The sequence below is a fragment of the Oncorhynchus nerka genome, linkage group LG26, assembly GCF_034236695.1.
Source record: "Oncorhynchus nerka isolate Pitt River linkage group LG26, Oner_Uvic_2.0, whole genome shotgun sequence".
Taxonomy (NCBI): Eukaryota; Metazoa; Chordata; class Actinopteri; order Salmoniformes; family Salmonidae; genus Oncorhynchus; species Oncorhynchus nerka.
Window position 1 is genome coordinate 30,276,144 of NC_088421.1, and position 26,334 is coordinate 30,302,477.

General features: G+C 43.7%; 1 protein-coding gene across 1 annotated transcript; it reads left to right on the forward strand.

Annotated features, from left to right (window-relative positions):
* The first annotated feature begins 575 nt into the window (after positions 1 to 575).
* LOC135564695 (small G protein signaling modulator 3-like) lies at positions 576 to 26,334 on the forward strand. Its single transcript, XM_065010383.1, is given in 23 exon segments — positions 576 to 733; positions 10,194 to 10,286; positions 10,668 to 10,753; positions 11,044 to 11,107; positions 13,649 to 13,779; positions 13,781 to 13,818; positions 13,913 to 13,943; positions 15,059 to 15,178; positions 15,475 to 15,624; positions 17,834 to 18,029; positions 18,375 to 18,520; positions 18,755 to 19,018; positions 19,096 to 19,278; positions 20,327 to 20,482; positions 20,839 to 20,893; positions 21,325 to 21,374; positions 21,504 to 21,656; positions 21,732 to 21,802; positions 21,910 to 21,958; positions 23,499 to 23,584; positions 23,673 to 23,795; positions 24,119 to 24,179; positions 24,641 to 26,334. Coding segments are annotated over 22 exon segments (2,304 nt in total). The 5' UTR covers positions 576 to 733; positions 10,194 to 10,279; the 3' UTR covers positions 24,725 to 26,334.

The following is a 26,334-nucleotide window of genomic DNA, read 5'->3' on the forward strand; positions in this document are numbered from 1 at the left end:
CTCCCTCTCTCTTCCCACTCTTGTGCTCCCATTGTTTATTCTATGTCAAGGGCCAGGCACTCTGTCTGACAACAGCTGAGAATAACACAAACAATAGATGAATAGGAGAGTGCTAGAGGGAGAAATGGGGGGGAGTGGTGGAGCTGGAGAAAAAGAAAGAGGGAGGAGTATATATATCTGAACAACCTCATCAATCAGCCATTATCTATCATCCATCCAATAGTTAGCTAATCACTCACTGGTAATGGGCTGTATTTGCCATTGCAAGGTCAGTGGATTGACAGGCAAAGAGCAATCCGCTAATGCGTCTGTTTACATTGAGCAGGAATTTCAATGCCTATTCTTTCGATACTCACTTTATTTCTCTCAAATATCGACATTCTTCATCTTTAAATTTATTAATATATGTTCTTGGACTGAATCACTTTCAAAGTATACATTATATCATTTAAATAAAGAAATTGATCCATATTCATTCATATCAATCCACACCACGTCATTAATCGAGTCCAAGGCGGAAGGATATGGAAACAGAAGTTCCGGGATCTGGGACTACTTTTCACATTGGAAAACATTGGAGAAGCGCAGTGATACCAAAGAGAAACGCACCGCAGACAGGTGCATGACGCAAAACAGAAACCCCCAGTAGTAGCAGATTTAGCTATTTTTAAAACTAAGAAACGCCGTCGGAAAACATTGGACAGCCTTTGCAATTGTACAGAATGACAAGAAGGTAAGATACTAGCTATTGTAATGTAGTCACTGACACTGCACTTGTTGTAGCCAGAGCCATATTTAACATATGGTTAGCTACCTAGCTAGCTATTAGTTCGCCAGTTAGGTAACATTAGCGTTGTTATCGAGCAAACTTACCAGCCAGGCTTCATGCATGTTCATTGAATCTATCTATCATGATTGGCAATGTAGCTAGCTAGCTAGCTAGCTAGCATGTTCTGAACAGCATATTAGTAAACTGAAGTTTAGCTTGTTAGGTAGCCAATACAATCACGAATCAAATAATATGTTCATGTCAAGTGATGACGAACGATACAGGTTTCCATCCATCCAAGTCGTGAAATATGCTTGGACTGTTGGCATCAATATAACGTTAATGTGTTGCTGCTACAATGGAATATGATCATGTTATTTATAACCGACAAGTTAAAGTTAACTAACGTTAGTATGGCGAGTTCATTGATGAGGATTTGTGATCGGTGCCATGGCATGGATGATGGTGGTTACTAGGTTTTTCCACACATGCGCAGTGTACACTTGTTTGTAGACCCGCGGATATTTTATTTGTTATTGTTTTTAGGAACTCAGTTGGTCTTAACTTACTGAGTTAGCATAGTAGAAACACAAGGTGCAATTTCGAAATGTGGTTGTGCATCAGTAGTTTTATCTTATGGCTGTCACAGATGGTCACTCAATTAGCCCATGTCAGCAAAACATTTTTAGATTGGTTAATTTGTCTACCCAGCTATCTAAACTTGTTGTAATCATGGTCAAATGAGCGACCAGGGGCCCTTATTCAGATATCACTCAGATATCATATTAACTTCAAACATTTCTCTACATCCTATGGCAACGTGTAGAATTGCAGGAAATTAGCTGAAAAACTGCTAGTGCTTAGTGGTGGGGAGTCGACTCCAAAATAATCGATTCCTTGACTATCTGCCCCATTCTCTGACATCTGCTCCGCTTGGAATCAACTCCAAAGATTCATTATTTTTGCAAAGGTGGAAACTATTTGCCATAGTCTACTTCGAGAACACAAACTCTTGCATCTTTCACAGTAAAGAAAGAGCCAACTCCAAGGGAGAGAGTGATGGGTGGGAGCACAGCCAGGCACAGGTAGGTGTGTCGGCTACTAGGCTTGACAGCCAGAACCGTGCATCAGTAATCACTAGATGTAGGCTATCGCAATGCTGTATTTGGCTATTTCTTGTCTTGCAATGTCTCGCGCAAATTCATTGAGGTAAGAGCTATCAGTGAGTAGGCTGAGCTATTCCACACTCAACATACCGAAGACCAAACACATACTAACATTTTTCATAGCGAAGAGAAAGAGTAACAGGCAAGACAGCAAGGGACAGAGAGGATCGGGGCAAACAGTCAGAACCATGTGCATAGGTTATATTTTGGTCATCTGTATTCAGCAATGTCTTGTCTATTAATGCCTCGAAAAATTCATCAAATGTATATAAAAGTATAGGGTGAGTATTGTTAAGCAGGACACCTGGCAAAGTGGGAGATTTAAGCTTTGTAATGGATATCCTATACATTTGTACAATAACAATCAATGCCTGTGTGTTATTGTGAAAATATGAGACTATGAGACTGATTAAAAAATGGGTTCAATGGGCATCATTGTGGGTGTGGCATCCCGTGTAATGACATGTCTCTAGAGGCATAATGGTAAGTCAAATGACATAGGGTTTCTGGGGTAATTGATGTTAAGGTTCCATTGTTTGTTTTTTCACTAAGAAAGGATATTCATGACATATTTAGTAATGGGATGTAAATCTAAATGACTGTGCACAGCCTTGATGGGCCCCATGGTGGACCCCAGCTTTTTAGAATAGTGACATTTTGACAGTATCCCCATCACCTACTGTCAAACTGGGACACTCCTCTAGGCCATGGTAATGCAGACAAAATATTTAGTTGATTATGAAATGCATGTTTCATTTAATTTTCCTTAAGTCTGCTAACTTGCTATCCTTATCAGGGTAGATTGCGCCACGTCCTTCCATGGGGTCCATCAAGGCTGCACACAGCAGATATATCACAGAAATATTCTTGCTCCTACACATCACCTAGTCCTTTTATAGGCTAAGTTGATGAGCAAAGGGGCAGCATCATGCTCATGTCAGTCCTCTAGAATGCAAATGCAGTCTTCCTAGTAGGACTCAGCAATAATGAGGTGGTGTGTGTGTGCGCATCCGTTTTAGCGTATTTTGGAGTCGAGCAAGAGGCGACTCCAACCACAGGAGTCGCACACCACTACTAGTGCTTAGGGATTTAACCGAAGTGTCGGTTGTTTTTTTTTCTGTTTTTAAACAACTAGCTAATTATTTGAAAATCCTTTTTGTTTCTTTTTTTTCTGTCAATGTACTGCAGTTTCTGTAGAGAAATTGGATCATGTCTGAAATGTACGATGTTTTAGTTTCCAACTGGCCAATGTTCTACATAGTTTAGTGCAGAAAACATGATAATTAACTACATTGACCTATATTCCATTGCTTGGCTGCTTGTCCGTTCTGTTTCTTTTATGCCTGCTACTAAGCTACAGATGAATGCAAGAGCAAGAGGGGATACACGGAGAGCAGTTGCATTAAGGTATTGGTATTCAGCAGTCATAAGTCTGCCTTATTTACTCTGAACTACTAAAATAGTGATTTTTGGCAGACAGCGTAGGCAGCAGCTCTATAGAGCTAATGACTTGGAATCAAATGATAGTAATCAAATAAAACAAATGTAATGTACACAACTGAAATGTTAAAGTCATGTGAGTCATGTGGTTAAAGACCACAGTGTGACGGATGCTGTTGGATACTGTGTTCGTTTGGATCAGAGGCAGAGCCTGTTTCCTCAGTAGGGAGTGATGTGATGACATTTAAGTTCCCTCTAAGCTCCTTGGAAGGCTGTGGATTTATGGAGCTTTCCCCAGAATAGTATTTGGGATTTCAGAGAAAGTGGCATTTCTCGTTACCGTGTCTTACATGTCTGTGTGTTGGAATAGGTGTGGGAACCTGTGATGAGGCGTGTATGCCACTGTTTGTGTGCGGTGTGACGCCAGCATGCCAAAGAGAATGGGGCCTGCTGATCATAATTTAGCTGTTGAGCAGAGTGGTGTTCGTGGCAGCTAGTCTCTTGCATTGTGTGTGTGTCCAATGATATATCCTGCTGTGACTCACCATTTGCTGACGTGACTGTCTGGCTCTGAGGGGACCTGCTGGAAGGAGAGCCAGGGAGTAAGGGGATGGATTAAGGATTTTGAGCAGAGAACAGGTCACTTTCACCAGAGTCTACAGCAGCAGAGAGGGAGAGGGCCCATCGCAGCACTTCCTTTAAGAGCATTGGGCCAGTAACTGAAAGGCAGCTGGTTCAAATCCCAGAGCCGACTAGGTGAAAAAATCTGTCTGTACCCTTGAGCTAGGCACTTAACCCTAATTGCTCCTGTAAGTTGCTCTGGATAAGAACATCTGCTAAATGACTCAAATGTCAAATGTAGCTGCCATTTAATAATAATACATTTAAAAAATATTTTATATAGCACCTTTCAATACAAGCAACAGTGCTTCACATCATAAAACACAAAATATAAGTACTAACAACGACAGGAGGAAGGACAAAGAAACTAGATGGATAATTAAAAACATGCATTAAACACATTGTTGTAAAAATAAAAAGGCACTGAATCTGCAAGCCAGATCTCCTGCTCTGGTGACTCAGAGGGCTCACACACACAGGCCACTCCCAGCCCACACAGCAGGATCTTCATTGTGTAAAGTGTAGGTAAACACAGGATAGCCTCGCCTTAAAATCTGCCCATCCATCTCTCTTTTATCTTGCTTTCTTCCAGAATTGTCTTTAAGAATGTAGAAAAGGGATACATTTGCGCTATAAATGTGTAATACCAATCCAACAAATGACTTTGTAGCCTACATGTTGCCCTGTACCCCCGAAGCAGGAGAAACACAAGGACTAGTCTAAGACTGCTCTGGCCATCCTCCAAACCACCAATTGATTTCTCAAGTCCCAAATATCCTCCTCATATGCTGATACTCCCTGTCTGGATGAATGACTGCTTTGTTGCCATGGTGGTTGGCCTGATATGCTTGGCTGGCTGGCTATAGCTATTATGCTAATGTAGTCTGTTTATGAGGAGGTGATAGTGGGGCTGTTTACTGTGAATGAATGGTCTCTAGGAAGTTGTATCAGAAGAGCGAGCCTCCTGCCGTTTAATCATTTCAAGGTGGTCGTGTTGTTGCCGCAACGTTTGTTTTCCCGACAGTGTCTGTTTCCATGAAGCTGTCGTTGGTTACCATGGTATAGTTGCCGGGAGTGATTGTCACAGTTCAGCAAGCTAAACAGGTTTGTAAAAGGTCTCCTGGTGTTGTAAAATGCATCTGGAAAACTTAAAGTTGTGTGTGCGAGCGTGTGTGCTTTTTAAAATGTTTCTGTGTGACCTGTCCCCACATCACTTCCGGTCAACAAGTCTGGCTGTCGCTGATTACAACTTCAATAGGCTAAGTACTGTTTGTTAACATGGACACTGTGTTACTAGGGCCCAGGGGCGCTGTAATGTGTTTTTGTCATAGTGATTAGAGAACATGACTTGTTGGCTCAAAGGAATGGCAAACAAACATCTTCTAGGCTACACAGCTCATAAGACTTGAGTGAGCTTTCCTCCCAATCCAAGATTAAGAGACGACACTGTCTCCGGGGGAAACTGTCTCCATGGGTAATCAACTAGGTGTTCTTTAGGCCTGTGATGGGGTAACTGTGTTTGTCTGTAAGCTCTATCTATACTCGCTGTGATATGAGTCTGGGTATGAACTGATAGGGACACTACTGTGTGTGAGTTGTGTGTTATCGAGTGGGGATTTTCTACTGACTGCATTGGCTGCAGAAGGGTTTCTCTCTCACTCACACACATGATTTTAGGCTTCGTTATTCATTCACCAGATAGGCTAACGCCTGTTGATTTGTCCTCGCAAACGCACAAACATGCACACAAGCATACACACAAGCATACACACAAACATACACACAAGCATGGGTAATTCTCACACAACTGACATTTGACCCAAAGAATGTCGTGTTATTTTTCATGACATTTCCTCTTGGATCACTGAGATATTTATATTATTATTAGGATACATGTTTTGATCAGATACGCATTTTACCACAATTTCCACAACTACCAATTCAAAACTTTCCTTATTGCAACCGTTTTAAAAGTCCCAAAAAGTTGTACGCAAATCTATTTCTAATACTTTGTAACATTGCTCCCCTAATGACAAGGCCTGAGTTAAACATCACACTGAAAATAAAAATATTACAAATGTAACTTTTTTGTAATTTCTCATTCCAGTAACAAAACTTTTAAAAGGTTTTTGTCATCACTTATATATACAGTGTTATTTATGAGTTGTATTTATGCACATATATCTGGATGAAGATTAAGACGAAATTGCTTAAAGTATACATTTTATTTTTCCTAATCTCAATATCGGTGCATTACGGTAATGATACGCAGGTTACGGAGATGAGACTACATGTTTCGCTAGTGAATAGTTTAACTGTATTGATTTCTATCAGAGATTCAGTAACTCAACAAATCATCAGTGTCATTTGTTAATCCCAAATTACTTGCATAATACTAAAATCACTGATCGTAATGCAATTAACTAAAATACCATTTATTTCAGAGTAAGTATAAGTACTTGTATGCATGTATTTTCAAAAGCGGACTTAAAAGTAACAGTGAAAGGTAATATTGGTGTATTAGGTTGTGGATATGTGTGACTCACCATCTGGATTCGGTCCTATGGAGAAACATTTTGAAACGTTTAAAAAAAATATATTGGGATAAAGGTAGAGACTCTGAGCCTGAACAATAGTATATGATACCCATTGTTCCTCAACTGCAGGGTAAGTAATTCTGCTTTGAAAGTTAAACTTGTAACCCCACTTTTGAGAAAATTGCCCTTTTTAGTGTTTTGGTTCACTTACTGGAGAGCTCTTCTTTGTCGACACCCATTCAGCATCATTCACATCCTCTTAAGCCTTAGCCCCACCCGTCACTTTCATGATTCACATGTGAGGCCATGTGCGAAACAGAGTAGTGTAGTAAACAACCAAAGATTTCAAGACTAAAAGTAGTAGCCTTCAATAAGGAAACTCCAGGTAAAAATACAGTCTTGGCCTATATCCTAATCTGACTTTGGTGCAGGTCTTCACATTACCGTCTGTAGTAAACACACACTATATAAAATCTGGTTTTGTCACATGCACAGGATACAGAAGGTGGAAATGATACAGTGAAATGGTTACTTGCATATTTGTATAGTAGCAATATCAAAAACAAACTGTCCCCAAAAATATGTTTTAATAATTAGATAATGCTTACCCAGACTAGAGGTCGACCGATTATGATTTTACAACACCGATACCCGATTATTGGAGGACCAAAAAAGCCAATACCAATTAATCGGTCGATTTTTAATGAATTAATTAATTTGTAATAATGACAATTACAACAATACTGAATGAACACTTATTTTAACTTGATATAATACATCAATAAAATCAATTTAGCCTCAAATAAATAATGAAACATGTTCAAATTGGTTTAAATAATGCAAAAACAAAGTGTTGGAGAAGAAAGTAAAAGTGCAATATGTGCAATGTAAGAAAGCTAACGTTTAAGTTCCTTGCTTAGAACATATGAAAGCTGGTGGTTCCTTTTAACATGAGTCTTCAATATTCCCAGGTAAGAAGTTTTAGGTTGTAGTTATTATAGGACTATTTTCTCTATACCATTTGTATTTCATTAACCTTTGACTATTGGATGTTCTTATAGGCACTTTAGTATTGCCAGTGTAACAGTATAGCCTCCGTCCCTCTCCCTCCCTGCTCCTCGCTCCAGCAAAAGGGGAATAACTACTCCAAGTTTCAGAGCCTTGAGGTCATTAATTTCATGGTTACATAAGCCTAATCCGGAGTTGATAGGCTATCATCTCGAAAACAAAAAAACGTTTATTCTTTCAGTGAAAATCACTTAGGAAATACCGTTCCGTATTTTTATCTTTCAGTGAAATACGGAACCTTTCCGTGGCATCCATTAGTCTAAATATTCCTGTTACATTGCACAACCTTCAATGTTATGTCATAATTACGTAAAATTCTGGCAAATTAGGCGGCCCAAACTTTTGCATATACACTGACTCTGCGTGCAATGAACGCAAGAGAAGTGACACAATTTCACCTGGTTAATATTGCCTGCTAACCTGGTTTTCATTTAGCTAAATATTCAGGTTTAAAAATATATACTTCTGTGTATTGATTTTAAGAAAGACATTGATGTTTATGGTTAGGTACACATTGGAGCAACAATATGCACCGCATCGATTATATGCAACACAGGACACGCTGGATAATATCTAGTAATATCATCAACCATGTGTAGTTAACTAGTGATTATGATTGTTTTTTACAAGTTAAGTTTAATGCTAGCTAGCAACTTACCTTGACTTACTTCATTCGCGTAACACTCCTCGTGGAGTGCAATGAGAGGCAGGTGGTTAGAGCGTTGGACTAGTTAACTGTAAGGTTGCAAGATTGGATCCCGAGCTGACAAGGTGAAAATCTGTCGTTCTGCCCCTGAACGAGGCAGTTAACCCACTGTTCCTAGGCAGTCATTGAAAATAAGAACATGTTCTTAACTGACTTGCCTCGTTAAATAAAGATGAAATAAAGGTGTAAAAAAAAGAACTTGAAATCGGCCCTAATTAATCGGCCATTCCGATCGGTCAACCGGTCAACCTCTAATTTGTAATAATGACAATACTGAATGAACAATGAACACTTTATTTGAACTTAATACATAAATCAAATAAATTTAGTCTCAAATAAAGAATGAAACATGTTCAATTTGGTTTAAATAATGCAAAAACAAAGTGTTGGAGAAGAAAGTAAAAGTGCAATATGTTTAACTTGTTAAGGCTGGGGGCAGTATTGAGTAGCTTGAATGAATAAAGTGCCCAGAGTAAACTGTCTGCTACTCAGGCTTGATTACCAACAACGACGAGACGGCCTACAGGGAGGAGGTCCGTTCCCTCTGAGTGTGGTGTCCGGAAAGTTCAATAACCTCTCACTCAATGTCAACAAAACAAAGGACAGTAATGGAGAAGGTTTTTTAAAATGTTCCTCGTCGTACACATCACGGACAAACTGAACTAGTCCACCCACACAGACAGCGTGGTGAAGAAGGCGCAACAGTCCTATCGGACTGTATCACCACCTGGTACGGCAACTGCACAAAGGGAGGAGGGTGGTGCGGTCTGCACAAAGAATCACCGGGGGCAAACTACCTTCCCTCCAGGACACCTACAGCACCCGATGTCACAGGAAGGCCAAAAAGATCATCAAGGACAACAACCACCTGAGCCACTCCTGTTCACCCTGCTATCATCCAGAAGATGAGGTCAGTGCAGATGCATCAAAGCTGGGACCGAGAGACAGAAGCTGTTTTTCAATCTCAAGGCCATCAGACTGTTAAACAGCCATCACTAACAAAGAGAGGCTTAGAATAACTGGTTGAAACATTAAATAGCAGAACATTTTTCTTTTTCTACTTTGAATCCAAAGATGGAAGTGGTCTTAATGGGTACACTTAACTGCTGCTCATTCAAATTCACCAGGTTGAAATGCTGCTGCCAGCCCCCCCTTCTGCTCCCTGAGGAGCTAGGCATGTCATGGGTTTACTTTCATGACAATAACACTCTTCTAGTGTGTGTGTTTGTGAGAGAAGTCAAGGAAGGGCAATATTTACAGTATGTAGAGCAGCAGCCATGGTCACGTTGCCATGATTATTGCATGAGAACAGTTGGTGCTTCAGAGTTTTATCCCTCTTTCTTCCTCCTTCACACACCCCCAGTTCTTTCTTTCTCCCACTCGCTCCCTCTCTTGCTCTGATGATCTGTTCTTCATCTCTCACTTCAATCTCTTTCCTCATTGTATCTCTCTCCATCCTGACCTCCCTCTCTTGTTCTATCAGTTTTGATCCAGCATGGTGCAAGAATAGGTCATGTGAGTGTCTTCTGTTTTGTTTGATTTCTATAAGGAAGAGGTGTGTTCATGAGAGAGAGGCTGTTGCTCCAGTAGTTCTACTGCTTCACATGGAGAAGGGTTAAGCTCTTATTGTGTGCTCTGTCTAGTGTCTGTAAATGTGTTTGAACTGACCCCTCCTTACTAGGGGAGGGAAAGACTGATTACGAAAGGATGTACTGATGCTGGCTACCTTGCTACATGGAATTGAAGACCAAACTGAACATGCAGGAGCTCTTCTGCCACTCTTGGATTCAAAAAGGAGTTAACTAAAGGGGGACTAATCTTTGGGACATTAGTGTGAGTGAGTTACAAATTTCCTGTCTGACCCAGTATGTGTTTTCTCCTTCCAGAGTCGGTGCTAGTATCTGATCTCCCTCCTTTCCCAGAGTGATTGTCTACACCAACACACACCTTATTCATTCTGCTCTCCTCCGGCATGTCAGGTAAGGGCTCCCATCCCTCTCTTCCCCTCCTCCCTCCCTCAATCCCTCCGTCCTCTCCCTTTTCTTTCCCTTACGCTTCCCCTTTCTGATAGTGCTTTTGATTATCCTTCTGCCAGTTTCTGCTCTCACCCCCCCATCATTTTCCATTCCGTCTTTCTCTCAATCTTCTCTGTCGGGGTTTGATTTTCCTCCTGTCCGTCTATTCTCATTCAGTCCTCTGTCATCCCACCTTGCCCCTTTCCCTTCATGTTTCCTCTCTTGTCCTTCTATTTTCTTTATGTCCCTCACATTATTTGACTCACAATCAGTTTATCTTCACAGTACCTCATTTTCCTCTTCTATCTCCCTCTTCTCTCATTCCTTCCCCCCTCTGTGTTCCAGGTGGTTACACTCCAGCCCCTGGAGGCCCCTTCTCAGCCCTGACCTCCAGTATGTGGCCCCAGGACATCCTGGCCAAGTACTATCAGGTACAGACTGACCTAACATCTTTGTACTGCTAGGTAAACACTGAGGAGAGGGAGCCTCTAGCTTAGTACTGTGGTTTTCTAGGCTATTTCTGGATTTATTGAATGTGAATGTTTTTACCACACCTGCCCATACTCATATTTTTTGCCATTAATTCTTGTAGCTTCTTGTTTGCACTCATTGACCTATAAAGGTACCTGCTTAACCCTTAGTGTTTACTGTGATTTATCTTGTACTTTAATATAATATGTCATGGGACTTGTTGTATGGCTCTTATTGTCTCCGTTTACAGAAGGACCCAACAGAGGAGGCAGAACTGCAGTATGATGAGTTTGGCTTCAGGCTGGACAGTGATGGTAAGAAGAAAACATAGGACTCAAACCTTCAACATCACAGATATATCACTCATTGCATGCATCAATTTGAATGTGATTTGCTTCTTTTAAATGATATCGGTCTTTACTCACCCAGCAATATGTTAGCAGTCATTCAGTAGATTAAGAGTTGACTACCGTGGTGGGTTGTGCTCAGCCCTCTTTCTTTTCCCTGGATCAAAACACAGTTGAGTTGCACCAAGTCATAAGCATTGATTTAGGGAAAGCTACTCCACAGATGGTAACCACTGGCCTGTCTTTGACTTCACCATCTATTTTTATCTCCATAGTTGTGGCATCTTCCCTAAATTGCGTCCACGAATCCACCATTGAAATTGTTAGAAAAAATATGACGCTCCAGTAATATAGATGACTATTGAAATAAAGCTGAAATGTGTTTTTCTCCATTGTAATGGACACAGTGCAACCTTTGGGAGGTAGGCTGCTGGCAGGCTGCTGGTAGGCTGCTGGCAGGCTGCTGACAGGCTGATGGCAGGTTGCTGGTAGGCTGCTGGTAGGCTGCTGGCAGGCTGCTGGCATGCTGCTGGTAGGCTTCGGCTGCGGTACAACAAAGCCAAGTCAGCCTGTGCTCATAGTTCTCACGGGAAGTGATATGATGGGCAACACAATGACTTACCTCATGATCAATCACGCCGCAAATGATGTGACGAAGTTCCTTGAATGTTCTTTCACGGGTGCTTTTCATTATCTTGATAGACGGTTGTGGTTTCTAGCTAACGTTACACCAATCAAAGCAGTGGAACGCGTAGAGAAGCAACGTTGGTTTTGACCACTATACGGCTGCGCGTTTGCAAAATATTATCATATCACGCAATTATTCCATTTATAAAATGGTCATATACATTTTTATTTTTAGCTAGTCTTTCTTAAAAATATATTATCCAATGGATGATTCATTTCTGGTAAAAAAAAAAAAAAAAAAAAAGTGGAGGTGCAAAATCCCATTTCCACGCCCCATTTTAATTTGCTCCATGGCTCAGGTTGACAAGTGGACACAAGGCTGTTTGGCTCATCTCAGTCATGAAAATGAATAACACTGCACCTGTTTCTGATGAATAAACAGTGGCATGCTGGTTGGTGGTAACATCCAAATAAAACCCAGCCCTGAAATGTAACGTAGGCTGAACATAATGTGTATGTCATATATCATAGGAAAACACACCACATTTGCACAAAGTGGGCACTTCGGATTTGTCATTTCCCAACTATTCCATGCGTTGACTAAAACTGACTTATTGAATGAAATCGTTACGCAACATCATGGGTAAGCTCTGGCCATCGTCTTTCAGATTTTTTCAGCCATAGCTGTACAGTTACAGTATGCAACGTGTGACCGATCAATTCAATACCTGTGATCAATTCACAGGCATTGAATTGGGACCTCCCGAGTGGCACAGCGGTCTAAGACACTGCATCTCAGTGCTAGAGGTGTCACTACAGATCCTGGTTCGATTTCAGGCTGTATCACAACCGGTCGTGATTGGGAGTCCCATAGGATGGCGCACAATTGGACAGTGTCATCCAGGTTAGGGTTTAGCTGGGGGAAAGGCAGTCATTGTAAATAAGAATTTGTTCTTAACTGACTTGCCTAGTTAAATAAAGGTAAAGTAACTTGCACTGCTTGCTGAAATCCTATTGACCTGTTGCTGATACTGTAGACATAGTCCACTGTAAAGGAACTGAGACACAGCTGAACACTGGGGCTGTTGTTGGGCCCATGTCTAATGGGTTAAAACGGGGGAAGCAGACCTTAGTGGTGGAGGAGGAGAAATCATTAAAACAGGGGAAGCAGACCTTAGTGGTGGAGGAGGAGAAATCATTCAAACAGGGGAAGCAGACCTTAGTGGTGGAGGAGGAGAAATCATTAAAATAGGGGAAGCAGACCTTAGTGGTGGAGGAGGAGAAATCATTAAAACAGTGGAAGCAGACCTTAGTGGTGGAGGAGGAGAAATCATTAAAATAGGGGAAGCAGACCTTAGTGGTGGAGGAGGAGAAATCATTAAAATAGGGGAAGCAGACCTTAGTGGTGGAGGAGGAGAAATCATTAAAATAGGGGAAGCAGACCTTAGTGGTGGAGGAGGAGAAATCATTAAAATAGGGGAAGCAGACCTTAGTGGTGGAGGAGGAGAAATCATTCAAACAGGGGAAGCAGACCTTAGTGGTGGAGGAGGAGAAATCATTAAAATAGGGGAAGCAGACCTTAGTGGTGGAGGAGGAGAAATCATTCAAATAGGGGAAGCAGACCTTAGTGGTGGAGGAGAAATCATTCAAATAGGGGAAGCAGACCTTAGTGGTGGAGGAGGAGAAATCATTAAAACAGGGGAAGCAGACCTTAGTGGTGGAGGAGGAGAAATCATTAAAACAGGGGAAGCAGACCTTAGTGGTGGAGGAGGAGAAATCATTAAAACAGGGGAAGCAGACAGTGCCAAAGTAACAGGAATGCAGGAGTATAACCCTGAACAATGATAACTGCAGTTGAACACCATCTCTCTCCCCTTCCAGATGGAGTAGAGCCAGAGCCGAGGCCAGAGCCCCAGAGAGAGGACCCCCAGCAGAGGCTGCGCTGGCAGGCCCACCTGGAGTTCACCCACAACCACACCGTAGGAGACCTGACCTGGGACCTCATCTCCCCAGACCCTGCCCCACTCTGAACGCCTCCGGGAAGCCCTGGTGCTGGGGGGATACCACAAACAGCATGAGACCACAGGTAAGGGGGCCTAGAGGGGGAGATACCACACAACATGAGACCACAGGTAGGGGGCCTAGAGGGGGCATAAAACACAGCATGAGACCACAGGTAAGGGGTGGAGGAAAACACAGTAGTAGAGGTTTTAACAAAGGAAAAGGCAGAATGAGACCACAGACCAGTAAGGGGAGATAAAGTGGTCAATCCATTCTAAAATACGGTGTATAACCTGATTCAGAGATGTCTGTTGTAGAGGAGGAAGCGATTAATCGGAATGGCTGATTTAATTAGGGGACGATTTTCAAGTTTTCATAATCTGTAATCCGCATTTTTGGACATCGATTATAGGGGAACATTGCACTCCACAAGGAGACTGCGTTGCAGGCTGACTACCTGTTATGGTGCAGCAAGGAGCCAAGGTAAGATGCTAGCTAGCATTAAACTTATCTTATAAAATACAATCAATCTTAACATAATCATTAGTTAACTACACATGGTTGTTGATATTACTAGTTTATCTAGCTTGTCCTGGAGTTGCATATAATCAATGCAGTGCCTGTTCATTTATCATTGAATCACAGCCTACTTAGTGGTGGAGGGGTGATTTAACAAGCGCATTCACGAAAAAGCACAATAGTTGCACCAATGTGTACCTAACCATCAACATCAATGCCTTTCTTAAAATCAATACACAAGTATATATTTTTAAACCTGCATATTTAGTTAATACTGTCTGCTAACAAGAATTTATTTTAACTAGGGAAATTGTGTCACTTCTCTTGCATTCTGTGCAACAGAGTCAGGGTAATGCAGCAGTTTGGGCTGCAAAACAGGGGAAGCAGACCTTAGTGGTGGAGGAGGAGAAATGGCTCGTTGCGGGGAACTGTGTGAAGACCATTTCTTCCTAACAAAGACCGAATTAATTTGCCAGAATTGTACATAATTTTGACATAACATTGAAGGTTGTGCAATGTAACAGGAATATTTAGACTTTGGGATGCCACCCATTAGATAAAATACCATCTTCCCCTTTTCACTGAAAGAATAAACATTTTGTATTTTCGAAATGATAGTTTCCAGATTTTACCATATTAATGACCTAAGGCTCGTATTTCTGTGTGTTTTTACATTATAATTATGTCTGATTTTATATATAAACGTTATTTTTTTGGTCCTCCAATCGGATCATCTCCCCGTTGAACCCCCCTCCCCCTCTCTGGTGCTAGTTGTGGATGCGTCTGTCTGGAGCTCTGCAGAAGAAAAGGACTACAGAGATCTCCTACAAAGAGATCAAGAACAGCACCAACGACGAGACCACTGCTGCCAAACAGGTACTGGATGCTGAGGTACTGTACATCCAGAGACCACAGGTGACTCCAGGTGGAGGGGTGGAATGGTACTGATGATGTAAGATGTTTCTCTCCTTGATGAAAATCTGTGATTGAGGATCAAACATTGTTAACCTGTTTAAAAAAATATAAGTGATTTATTAATGGTCGATTATTCATTTATAGATGCTAATAAATCTGTAAACTCTTACAACACATTGGTTGAAAAACAATATTTCCCCCTCTCTTTGTCTTCCCTCTATCTCTCCACCTCTTCTCATCCCAGACTCGTCCATCTCTTCCCCCTCTCTCAGATAGAGAAGGACCTGTTGCCAAGGACCATGCCCTCCAACGCGTGTTTAAAATGCAGCCTGCAGAGTGTGGGTGTTCCCAGGCTGAGGCGGGTACTGCGGGGCCTGGCATGGCTCTACCCAGACATCGGCTACTGCCAGGGCACAGGCATGGTAAGGAGGACGTTCACTGTGCTCTATTGTGTAGTTACGGTCTATACACTTTCCTCTGTCTGGTAACGACCTGGCATATTACCATCCAGAATTTATTTTAACTAGGAAATTGTTAATACACTTTCCTCTGTCTGGTAACGACCTGGCATATTACCATCCAGGTTAATACACTTTCCTCTGTCTGGTAACGACCTGGCATATTACCATCCAGGTTAATACACTTTCCTCTGGCTGGTAACGACCTGGCATATTACCATCCAGGTTAATACACTTTCCTCTGTCTGGTAAAGACCTTTATATTACCATCCAGGTTAATACACTTTCCTCTGTCTGGTAACGACCTGGCATATTACCATCCAGGTCTATACACTTTCCTCTGGCTGGTAACGACCTGGCATATTACCATCCAGGTCAATACACTTTCCTCTGGCTGGTAACGACCTGGCATATTACCATCCAGGTTAATACACTTTCCTCTGTCTGGTAAAGACCTGGCATATTACCATCCAGGTTAAAATGGTCTGCATATTACCATCCAGGTTAATACACTTTCCTCTGGCTGGTAAAGACCTGGCATATTACCATCCAGGTTAATACACTTTCCTCTGTGCAGATCTGGTAACGACCTGGCATATTACCATCCAGGTTAATACACTTTCCTCTGTCTGGTAAAGACCTGGCATATTACCATCCAGGTTAATACACTTTCCTCTGGCTGGTAACGACCTGGCATATTACCATCCAGGTTAATACACTTTCTTCTGTCTGGTAACGACCTGGCATATTACCATCCAGGTTAATACACTTTCCTCTGGCTGGTAAAGACCTGGCATATTACCATCCAGGTGAATACACTTTCCTCTGTCTGGTAAAGACCTGGCATATTACCATCCAGGTTAATACACTTTCCTCTGTCTGGTAAAGACCTGGCATATTACCATCCAGGTTAATACACTTTCCTCTGTCTGGTAAAGACCTGGCATATTACCATCCAGGTTAATACACTTTCCTCTGGCTGGTAAAGACCTGGCATATTACCATCCAGGTTAATACACTTTCCTCTGGCTGGTAACGACCTGGCATATTACCATCCAGGTTAATACACTTTCCTCTGTCTGGTAACGACCTGGCATATTACCATCCAGGTTAATACACTTTCCTCTGGCTGGTAAAGACCTGGCATATTACCATCCAGGTGAATACACTTTCCTCTGGCTGGTAAAGACCTGGCATATTACCATCCAGGTTAATACACTTTCCTCTGGCTGGTAAAGTCCTGGCATATTACCATCCAGGTGAATACACTTTCCTCTGGCTGGTAAAGACCTGGCATATTACCATCCAGGTTAATACACTTTCCTCTGGCTGGTAACGACCTGGCATATTACCATCCAGGTTAATACACTTTCCTCTGTCTGGTAACGACCTGGCATATTACCATCCAGGTGAATACACTTTCCTCTGTCTGGTAAAGACCTGGCATATTACCATCCAGGTTAATACACTTTCCTCTGTCTGGTAAAGACCTGGCATATTACCATCCAGGTTAATACACTTTCCTCTGGCTGGTAAAGACCTGGCATATTACCATCCAGGTTAATACACTTTCCTCTGTCTGGTAAAGACCTGGCATATTACCATCCAGGTTAATACACTTTCCTCTGGCTGGTAACGACCTGGCATATTACCATCCAGGTTAATACACTTTCCTCTGGCTGGTAAAGACCTGGCATATTACCATCCAGGTGAATACACTTTCCTCTGGCTGGTAAAGACCTGGCATATTACCATCCAGGTTAATACACTTTCCTCTGTCTGGTAAAGACCTGGCATATTACCATCCAGGTTAATACACTTTCCTCTGGCTGGTAAAGACCTGGCATATTACCATCCAGGTTAATACACTTTCCTCTGGCTGGTAAAGACCTGGCATATTACCATCCAGGTTAATACACTTTCCTCTGTCTGGTAAAGACCTGGCATATGATCCAGGTCCCTTTCTGCACGTTTTAAATAGTATTTTAAATATTACTTTGATCTTGTGTTCTTGATGAACTCTTTAATCTAGGGAGTTTGTAATACCTCTACTGTAATTTCTATATGTTTGTATCTGCCCAGACTGTATTTTCGCTGCAACCGAATTGCCCAACGGGGACAATAAAGATCTAATCTCTTCTGTTTATTTTCTCCACGCTCTCCCCATCCCCAGGTGGTGTCATGTCTGTTGCTGTTCCTGGAGGAGGAGGACGTGCTGTGGATGATGTGTGCCCTGATCGAGGACCTGCTGCCACCCTCCTACTTCTCCTCCACCCTGCTGGGGGTCCAGACAGACCAGAGGGTCCTCAGACAGCTCATAGTCCAGTATCTACCAAGCCTGGACAGGCTTCTGCAGGAGCACGACATCGGTGAGAGAGATGGGGGGGGTTCTTTACACTTTAACACTCGTCTTATCCTACTTTGCTGGTAACTACTTTATGAAGGAAAAGGAACTGTGGTTGTCTCACACATAGCTAACTTAAGATTGAATGCACTAGTGTAAGTCACTCTGGATAAAAGCGTCTGCTAAATGACTAAGATGTTAATGTAAAAATGTGAATAGGGATCTAGGGGAGCTACAGGGAAACTGCAACAAGGCTTTTAAAGTCTGGTGTTTAGAGGCCACAAACATTGCTAAGAATGTCAGGTGTAGTGTAGGAGACCAACCTGCCTGTGTGTCCTAACCCTTCCCTTCGTCTCCTCTCCTCCCCCAGAGTTGTCTCTGATCACGCTGCACTGGTTCCTGACATCGTTTGCCAGTGTGGTGGACATCCGCATCCTGCTGAGGATCTGGGACCTTCTGTTCTACCAGGGCTCTGTGGTCCTCTTCCAGGTCACACTGGGCATGCTCAAGATCAAGGTGGGATAGTTGTTTCTCATTGGCTGGCTGGTTTGGTTTGCTTTTAAACCAACCCCTACTCCCTAGACCTGTGTAGATCAGAAAGGATTGGATTGGTATTGAAAATCATACAGTAATAACTCCACCTCTTTTTCTTACATCTATCCAACCCTTTCAGATCTAGAGGCCTACAAGTGTCCTGGGGATTTGGGATTGGTCGTTCCCCTGTTTAACCCTCTCCTCTCCCCCCTACAGGAGGTTGACCTTCTCCTCTCTCCCCTACAGGAGGAGGAGCTGGTGTCCTCTGAGAACTCTGCGTCCATCTTCAACACGCTGTCCGATCTGCCCAGCCAGCTGGGTGACGGGGCTGCTGTACTGGGGGAGGCCATGAGGCTGGCGGGGGCGCTGTCCCAGGACACACTGGAGGCCCAGAGGAACAAACACCTGGCTTACATCCTCAATGAGCAGGCCCAGCTCAACACAAACAACTCCCACACACTCAACAACAACCTCAATAAAGTGAGTGGTCTGATAGAAGTGTGTGTGTGTGTGTGTGTGTGTGTGTGATAGCATGTCTAACCAGAGTGTGTCTATAGGTTGTGAGGAGACAGTCGCTACGTAGGAAGTCCACTCTGAGCTCTCTGTTGTGGGGTGAGGACGAGGCGGAGGCTCTCAAGTCTAAGAACATCAAGCAGACAGAGCTGGTAGCAGCGCTCCGAGAGGCCATCACCCGCACCGCTGAACACTTCCACTGTCTGGACCCCCGACACACAAGCACTGTGAGTCTCACTACTGAATCATATAGCTGTTTGGACCACCAAAACACACCAGCACTGTGAGTCTCACTACTGAATCAGATTACTGAATCATATAGCTGTTTGGACACACCAGCACTGTGAGTCTCACATTTACATTTACATTTAAGTCATTTAGCAGACGCTCTCACTACTGAAAATCATACATCCAGTGGAACAGCCACTGTCTGGACCCCCAACACACCAGCACTGAATCTCGTTACTGAATCATATAGCTGTCTGGACCCCCAACACACCAGCACTGAATCTCGTTACTGAATCATATAGCTGTCTGGACCCCCAACACACCAGCACTGTGAGTCTCACTACTGAATCGACTCAGTTTCACTGACCCCGCGTTTAAGAGAAGCTGCCTTGTAGTAAGAAGTAGCTGAGCTCTCCCTAAATACCATGCACAATGTCACCTTAGCCTATTTGGCATGGTGACAATGCTAGGTAGGGTTATCCTGGTTATCTTGTGGTCGCCTTGCTGATAATTAGCAGAAATGTGTGACTTTCTGGTCTCTGAGCTCAGTCGCTGGCCGTTAAGTCGCTGAATGTATGAATCTCTTGTCCTCCCCCATGCTGGTGCTGAAGACCTGGATGCCAATTTAAGGCCGCCCTCTGCCCCTCTGATTCAGAGGGGTTGGGTTAAATGCAAAGACACATTTCAGTTGAATGCATGGTTGTACAACTGACTAGGTTATCCCCCTTTCCCATGACTGATCTCCAGTAGATGGCTTTAGGTAGTGCCTGGTGTAATCGTGGCATGAGTCATATAATTGAATTCTTCCCCTGACACAGCAGCGCCGTGAGTCATGTTACCCAACAATGAGTCACTCGGTCATTAAATCAATGGTTCTTCACACTGCGACACAGTTAGGAAATAGTGGAGTCATTCTGATTGACATGTTTGATGCACAAGTCACTAGCACATTCTGAGCTAATTTGATTAGATTAATCTATGTCCCTCCCCCTCTCGCCTTCTCTTCATCTTTCTCTCTCTCCCTCCCGCTGTCCCTCCTCCTCTCAGGACCTGACTCCAGACTACTCCATGGAGAGCCACCAGAGAGACCACGAGAACTTCCTGGTTGTGTCTCGTAACCGACGGAGACGGGCCAAAGCCCTGTTGGACTTTGAGCGCCATGACGACGACGAACTGGGCTTCAGGAAGAACGACATCATCACAGTGAGTGGACAGAACACATACATGTAATGGAGTTAAGTGCTGTAATTTCACTCCACAGCTTGCTTTAAATGTTGCCATGTATTTGTGTAGCTCAATCCGTTGGTACGTTGTCAAGGAAGTTGGTCACGTGTGTTTGTGAGCAGAGTAGCACTAGTTGGAGCCCGGTATGGTACAGGGACAGTGGGAAAGCTATACTGTTAACAGCACACTGACTTTGTTTTTGCAAACACAGCGTGTGAAATGTATGTGAAAACATGCATGTTAAAAAAAAATATTTAAAAAAAATAAAAACGTTTTACAAAAGTGACTAACTCACTCCTCCATCTCATCCCTCTGTTTTTCTCTTTCTCCCTCAGATTTTTTCCCAGAAAGATGAGCACTGTTGGGTGGGAGAGCTCAACGGGCTGAGAGGTGAATGAAAACACCCCATCTCTGTCCCAATCTCCCCTCCACACGTCCTGTAGAATGTCCATCTCTGTCCCAATCTCCCCTCCACACGTCCTGTAGAATGTCCATCTCTGTCCCAATCTCCCCTCCACACGTCCTGTAGAATGTCCATCTCTGTCCCAATCTCCCCTCCACACGTCCTGTAGAATGTCCATCTCTGTCCCAATCTCCCCTCCACACGTCCTCTCTGTCCCAGAATGTCCATCTCTGTTCCAATCTCCCCTCCACACGTCCTGTAGAATGTCCATCTCTGTCCCAATCTCCCCTCCACACGTCCTGTAGAATGTCCATCTCTGTCCCAATCTCCCCTCCACACGTCCTGTAGAATGTTGTAGTCTATGTTTTCCTAACACTTTGGGGAACCTTCTATCTCATGATCTGTTCTCTTACTCAAGGTTGGTTTCCAGCCAAGTTCGTAGAAATCCTCGATGAGCGGAGCAAAGAGGTTTGTCAGTGAATTATTGTGTAGTCAGTCTAGTAAAAACAGACTTAAATTTGTCAGTGTTCTTTTAGTGGATATATCCAGTCTATGGGTTTGTCAGTATTGTATGTATAACTGGTCTGCTGTCCCCAGTACTCTCTGGCGGGTGATGACTCGGTGACTGAGGCGGTGACAGACCTGGTTAGAGGGACGTTGTGTCCTGCCCTGAAGGCCATCTTCCAACACGGTTTGAAGAAACCCTCCATACTGGGAGGACCCTGCCACCCCTGGCTCTTCATAGAGGAGGTAGGAGACCGAGGGCTGGGTTCAGTGTCTGTCTGTCGGTGCCTTCCCTGACTGTTCTCTCTGTTTTCTCCTCAGGCAGCCAGTAGAGAGGTGGAGAGGGACTTTAACTCGGTCTACTCCAGACTGGTGCTGTGTAAGACCTACAGGTAACTTAGACACACACAGACCTCTGTACCATATGAACAACTAGGATTCCTACACAGTTGTCTTAGTTGTGTGGTGCAGTCCATCAGTTCTCTCTTTCTCCCCCCAGATTAGATGAGGATGGCAAGGTTCTCACACCGGAGGAGCTGCTCTATAGAGTGAGTCCTTTTGTAAATGTTATCCTATAACAAGCCTGTTTACTTCCTCACACCCCGCCACTAAAGACTTCCTCACACCCCGCCACTAAAGACTTCCTCACACCCCGCCACTAAAGACTTCCTCACACCCCGCCACTAAAGACTTCCTCACACCCCGCCACTAAAGACTTCCTCACACCCCGCCACTAAAGACTTCCTCACACCCCGCCACTAAAGACTTCCTCACACCCCGCCACTAAAGACTTCCTCACACCCCGCCACTAAAGACTTCCTCACACCCTGCCACTAAAGACTTCCTCACACCCTGCCACTAAAGACTTCCTCACACCCTGCCACTAAAGACTTCCTCACACCCCGCCACTAAAGACTTCCTCACACCCCGCCACTAAAGACTTCCTCACACCCCGCCACTAAAGACTTCCTCACACCCCACTAAAGACTTCCTCACACCCCGCCACTAAAGACTTCCTCACACCCCGCCACTAAAGACTTCCTCACACCCCGCCACTAAAGACTTCCTCACCCCCGCCACTAAAGACTTCCTCACACCCCGCCACTGACTTCCTCACACCCCGCCACTAAAGACTTCCTCAACTAAAGACTTCCTCACACCCCGCCACTAAAGACTTCCTCACACCCCGCCACTAAAGACTTCCTCACACCCCGCCACTAAAGACTTCCTCACACCCTGCCACTAAAGACTTCCTCACACCCTGCCACTAAAGACTTCCTCACACCCTGCCACTAAAGACTTCCTCACACCCTGCCACTAAAGACTGCCACTAAAGACTCCCCGCCACTAAAGACTTCTTCATTCCATCTCCAAGATCTGAAAGAACTGTGTAATATGGGACCTAGTTCTCTATTGAATTTACAGTATCTGGGCCTCCTGAGTGGTGCAGCGGACTAAGGCACTCCATCACAATGTTAGAGGCGTCACTACAGACCCAGGTTGAATCCCGGGCTAGACTGACTATACAATAATTCACTGACAAACCTCTGGGAGGCCCATGAGGCTGCGCACAATTGACCCAGTGCCGTCCAGGTTAGGGGAGGGTTTGGCTGGCTGGGATGTCCCAGGCCATGCGTCTGCACGCTGACTTCAGTCGCCAGGTGTACGGTGTTTCCTCCGACACATTGGTGCAGCTGGCTTTTGGGTTAAGCGAGCAATGTGTCAACAAGCAGTGTGGCTTGGCGGGGTCGTGTTTCAGAGTATGCATGGCTCTCGACCTTCAACTCTCCTGAGTCCGTACAGGAGTTGGAGCGATGGGACAAGACTGTAACTACCAATTGGATATCACGAAATTAGGGAGATAAAGGAGGAAAAAAGTACAATTTAAAAAATGATGATACTTAGTATCTGCATTTCAGGTGCTTTCAAAGGGGGAATGAGGAACTGCCTAGTGGTAGGGGCCGATGGGCTGTGAAGGTTGACTGTTAGAAACATAGGCCTTAGGCTACAGACAGTTTTACACTGAATGTTTTGTTCATAAGCATTTGTTTCAGTGATGCTTCAGCGCCCTCCGTCTGTCTCTTTCAGGCGGTGCAGTCTGTAAATATGAGCCACGACTCTGCACACGCTCAGATGGACGTCAAGTTCCGCTCGCTCCTCTGCGTGGGCCTCAAGTGAGTCACACAGATTCTCTCACTCAGAGATCCTGGCTGTCCCTCTTATCAGTGAACACTCCCTAACCACATCTCTCTCACCCCACAGTGAGCAGGTGTTACACCTGTGGTTGGAGGTGTTGTGTTCCAGTATGCCTGCAGTGGAGAAGTGGTACCAGCCCTGGTCCTTCCTACGCAGCCCAGGATGGGTCCAGATCAAGTGTGAGCTCAGGTAAAAGATGGAGACAGATGTTCACGAGAGAGACAGAGTGGGAGAGATTAAGAGAGAATGAGAAGAGATTGGAACGAATGATTGAGAAATAAAACAAAGAGATTTGAGTGAAACTGTGAGATCACAAGTGAAAATGAATGCGAGAGCGACGCACACAGACGGTGCCAGCAGACTATTACAAGATTAAATCACGCCATTCAAGCGTATTAACAGCTAGATTATTTTTGAAAGACTTAGAGGCCAGGATGAAGTGAAATTGATATAAAATGGTGTATGTGTGGAAAGGATGGTGGTGTGTTTTTAAAAAGGTGATGTTTCCTTAGGGTTCTCTCAAAGTTTGCCTTCAGTCTCTCTCAGGACTGTGAGCTGCCTGCCAAGAAAGAGGTATGTATGTATGTATGTGTGTATGTGTGTAAAACACACCCACCCACCCTGTGAACTCATACCTGTGTGTGGCTGAATTCTGCAAAACCATTCTCAAAGAAGGGGTTGCAGATGCGTTGGTTGACCATTACCTCTTTAGTTGGGATCTCTAGGTAAACTCTGATCTCTGGTCAATGTAGTTGGTCTAGTTACTCATCTATGGGTTTAGGGACTCGAATAGGAAACTAGAGTTATCTAAACAACAAGCTGTTCCTGGTTCAGTTGTTGGAGAACGTAGCTGGTGGTGGCTAGTGATAGTAGAATATTGAACATTGGTGAAAACCATCCCAATGCGCACACCTCACCCATAACCCTTTGACCTCCATTGTGGACATTTTAAACTGCACCCAGCAACTGCTGTTCCTTATACACTCCCTTTAAACAAACAGCCTCTTTCTTTCACTCTTTATTCCCCCCTCCAGGAGAAAGATCAGAGGCCACTGAAGGAAGGAGTCCAAGACATGTTGGTGAAGCATCATCTCTTCAGCTGGGACATTGATGGCTAGAGACACACCCAAAGCCTGCAAAGAACTCCCCTGCCCAACACATGCTGTGTGTCTACCAGAGTGATCTTTCTGTTTCTTTCATATTGACTGCTATGTCAGAACCCACTACTAGTGTTTCCATCACTACCTCTCACTAGGAAGTATTGTATTGTTCAGACATTTGATCATCATTCTACAAACACATCGATATGCATCGTGGTTTCCCTTCCTCGTCTCAACTAAACTGCATCCGAAGCCTTTCTACTGAGGATAGTACACTATAGGGGGCGCGTTCAGCAAGACGCAACTTTTTGGAATGTTCAGATAGAAATAAGCATTGTAGAACAAACATGCCTCTGACATGTAGAATAAGGAATAACATCAGCTCTATTCATGGCATTTCTATCTGCAATGTTTGGCAACTTAACGTGGCCAGGGTATCATTTGAGACACCAAAAGACTTTCCATGTCTATCAACTAATTACATTTACTTTCTGAACTTGCTAACAAATCAAAGGTCTTTTGATGTGTCTATTAAGGAAGCAATTAGTATGTAACCAAGGTTGATAGTCCTGGCTGTCACCATGGCTGTTAGTTCTTGGGTGAAGCTACTGTGTATGTTGTCCACACCAGTGTTTGTGATACTTTAGATCAGGTGCAGAAGACTAGGAATATACAGAAAGTGCTGATTGTAGCATTCCTTAGGTACAGAGTAGTCAACTCTACTGTGCCATATGAAGTATTTCCTCAGACTCAAGGACTGGTGTGTATCACTAAGAACCAAACCGGGAGGAATGTACCTGAATTTGTCCCAGAGAAACTTGTTTTTGTTGTGAAACGTTTTGCTACAGTGGGCACTGATCTGATGTCGTAGTACCACCTGTGTCCGTGTGTCCTGCTACCAGTACTGTAGTAGGATGTGCTGATTGAGAAGTGGAACGTACTCCTGTGTTCCTGCTACCAGTACTGTAGTAGGATGTGCTGATTGAGAAGTGGAACGTACTCCTGTGTTCCTGCTACCAGTACTGTAGTAGGGTGTGCTGATTGAGAAGTGGAACGTACTCCAACCACCCTGTCGATCTGTGTTGGTACCCAACAATCCAATTCTACTCTGCATTCCATCCACTATTGTCCCCAAATGTTTAGTGCCAACATGGCTCTCCGTTGTGGGCTACTAAACAGTGTATCTGTAGTAGTCACTTTGCTGACTGGGAAGAACTACTGTACTATGTAAACTTTTATTTCAGTTAATTTCTTTATTACAATGGATGTGTCCATCCGCCATCAAACTAACCTCCATCTTGGTGTGTAATTACTGAAGAAAAGCCACTTGACTTTCACACATCACCTTGCAGTAATATTACACTATATACATCAGAAAATCAACTCAATCTCCCTGTTGTGCTCTGATATGATATGAAAGGCAGTGTATTTAACCATCAGAAAATGGTGGTATATTATCCCAGTAACTTGTATTCATTCCCCTCATCTTAACCCGTAGCAATAGACTGCGTTGTGCTGACTTCTGTCATACTGCACAGAGACAAATGGTATCAGTTCAGACTCACTAACCTCACTGAAACTGTACACAACGTTTTCACTGTTTAAATAAATTCATTTCATGTACAACA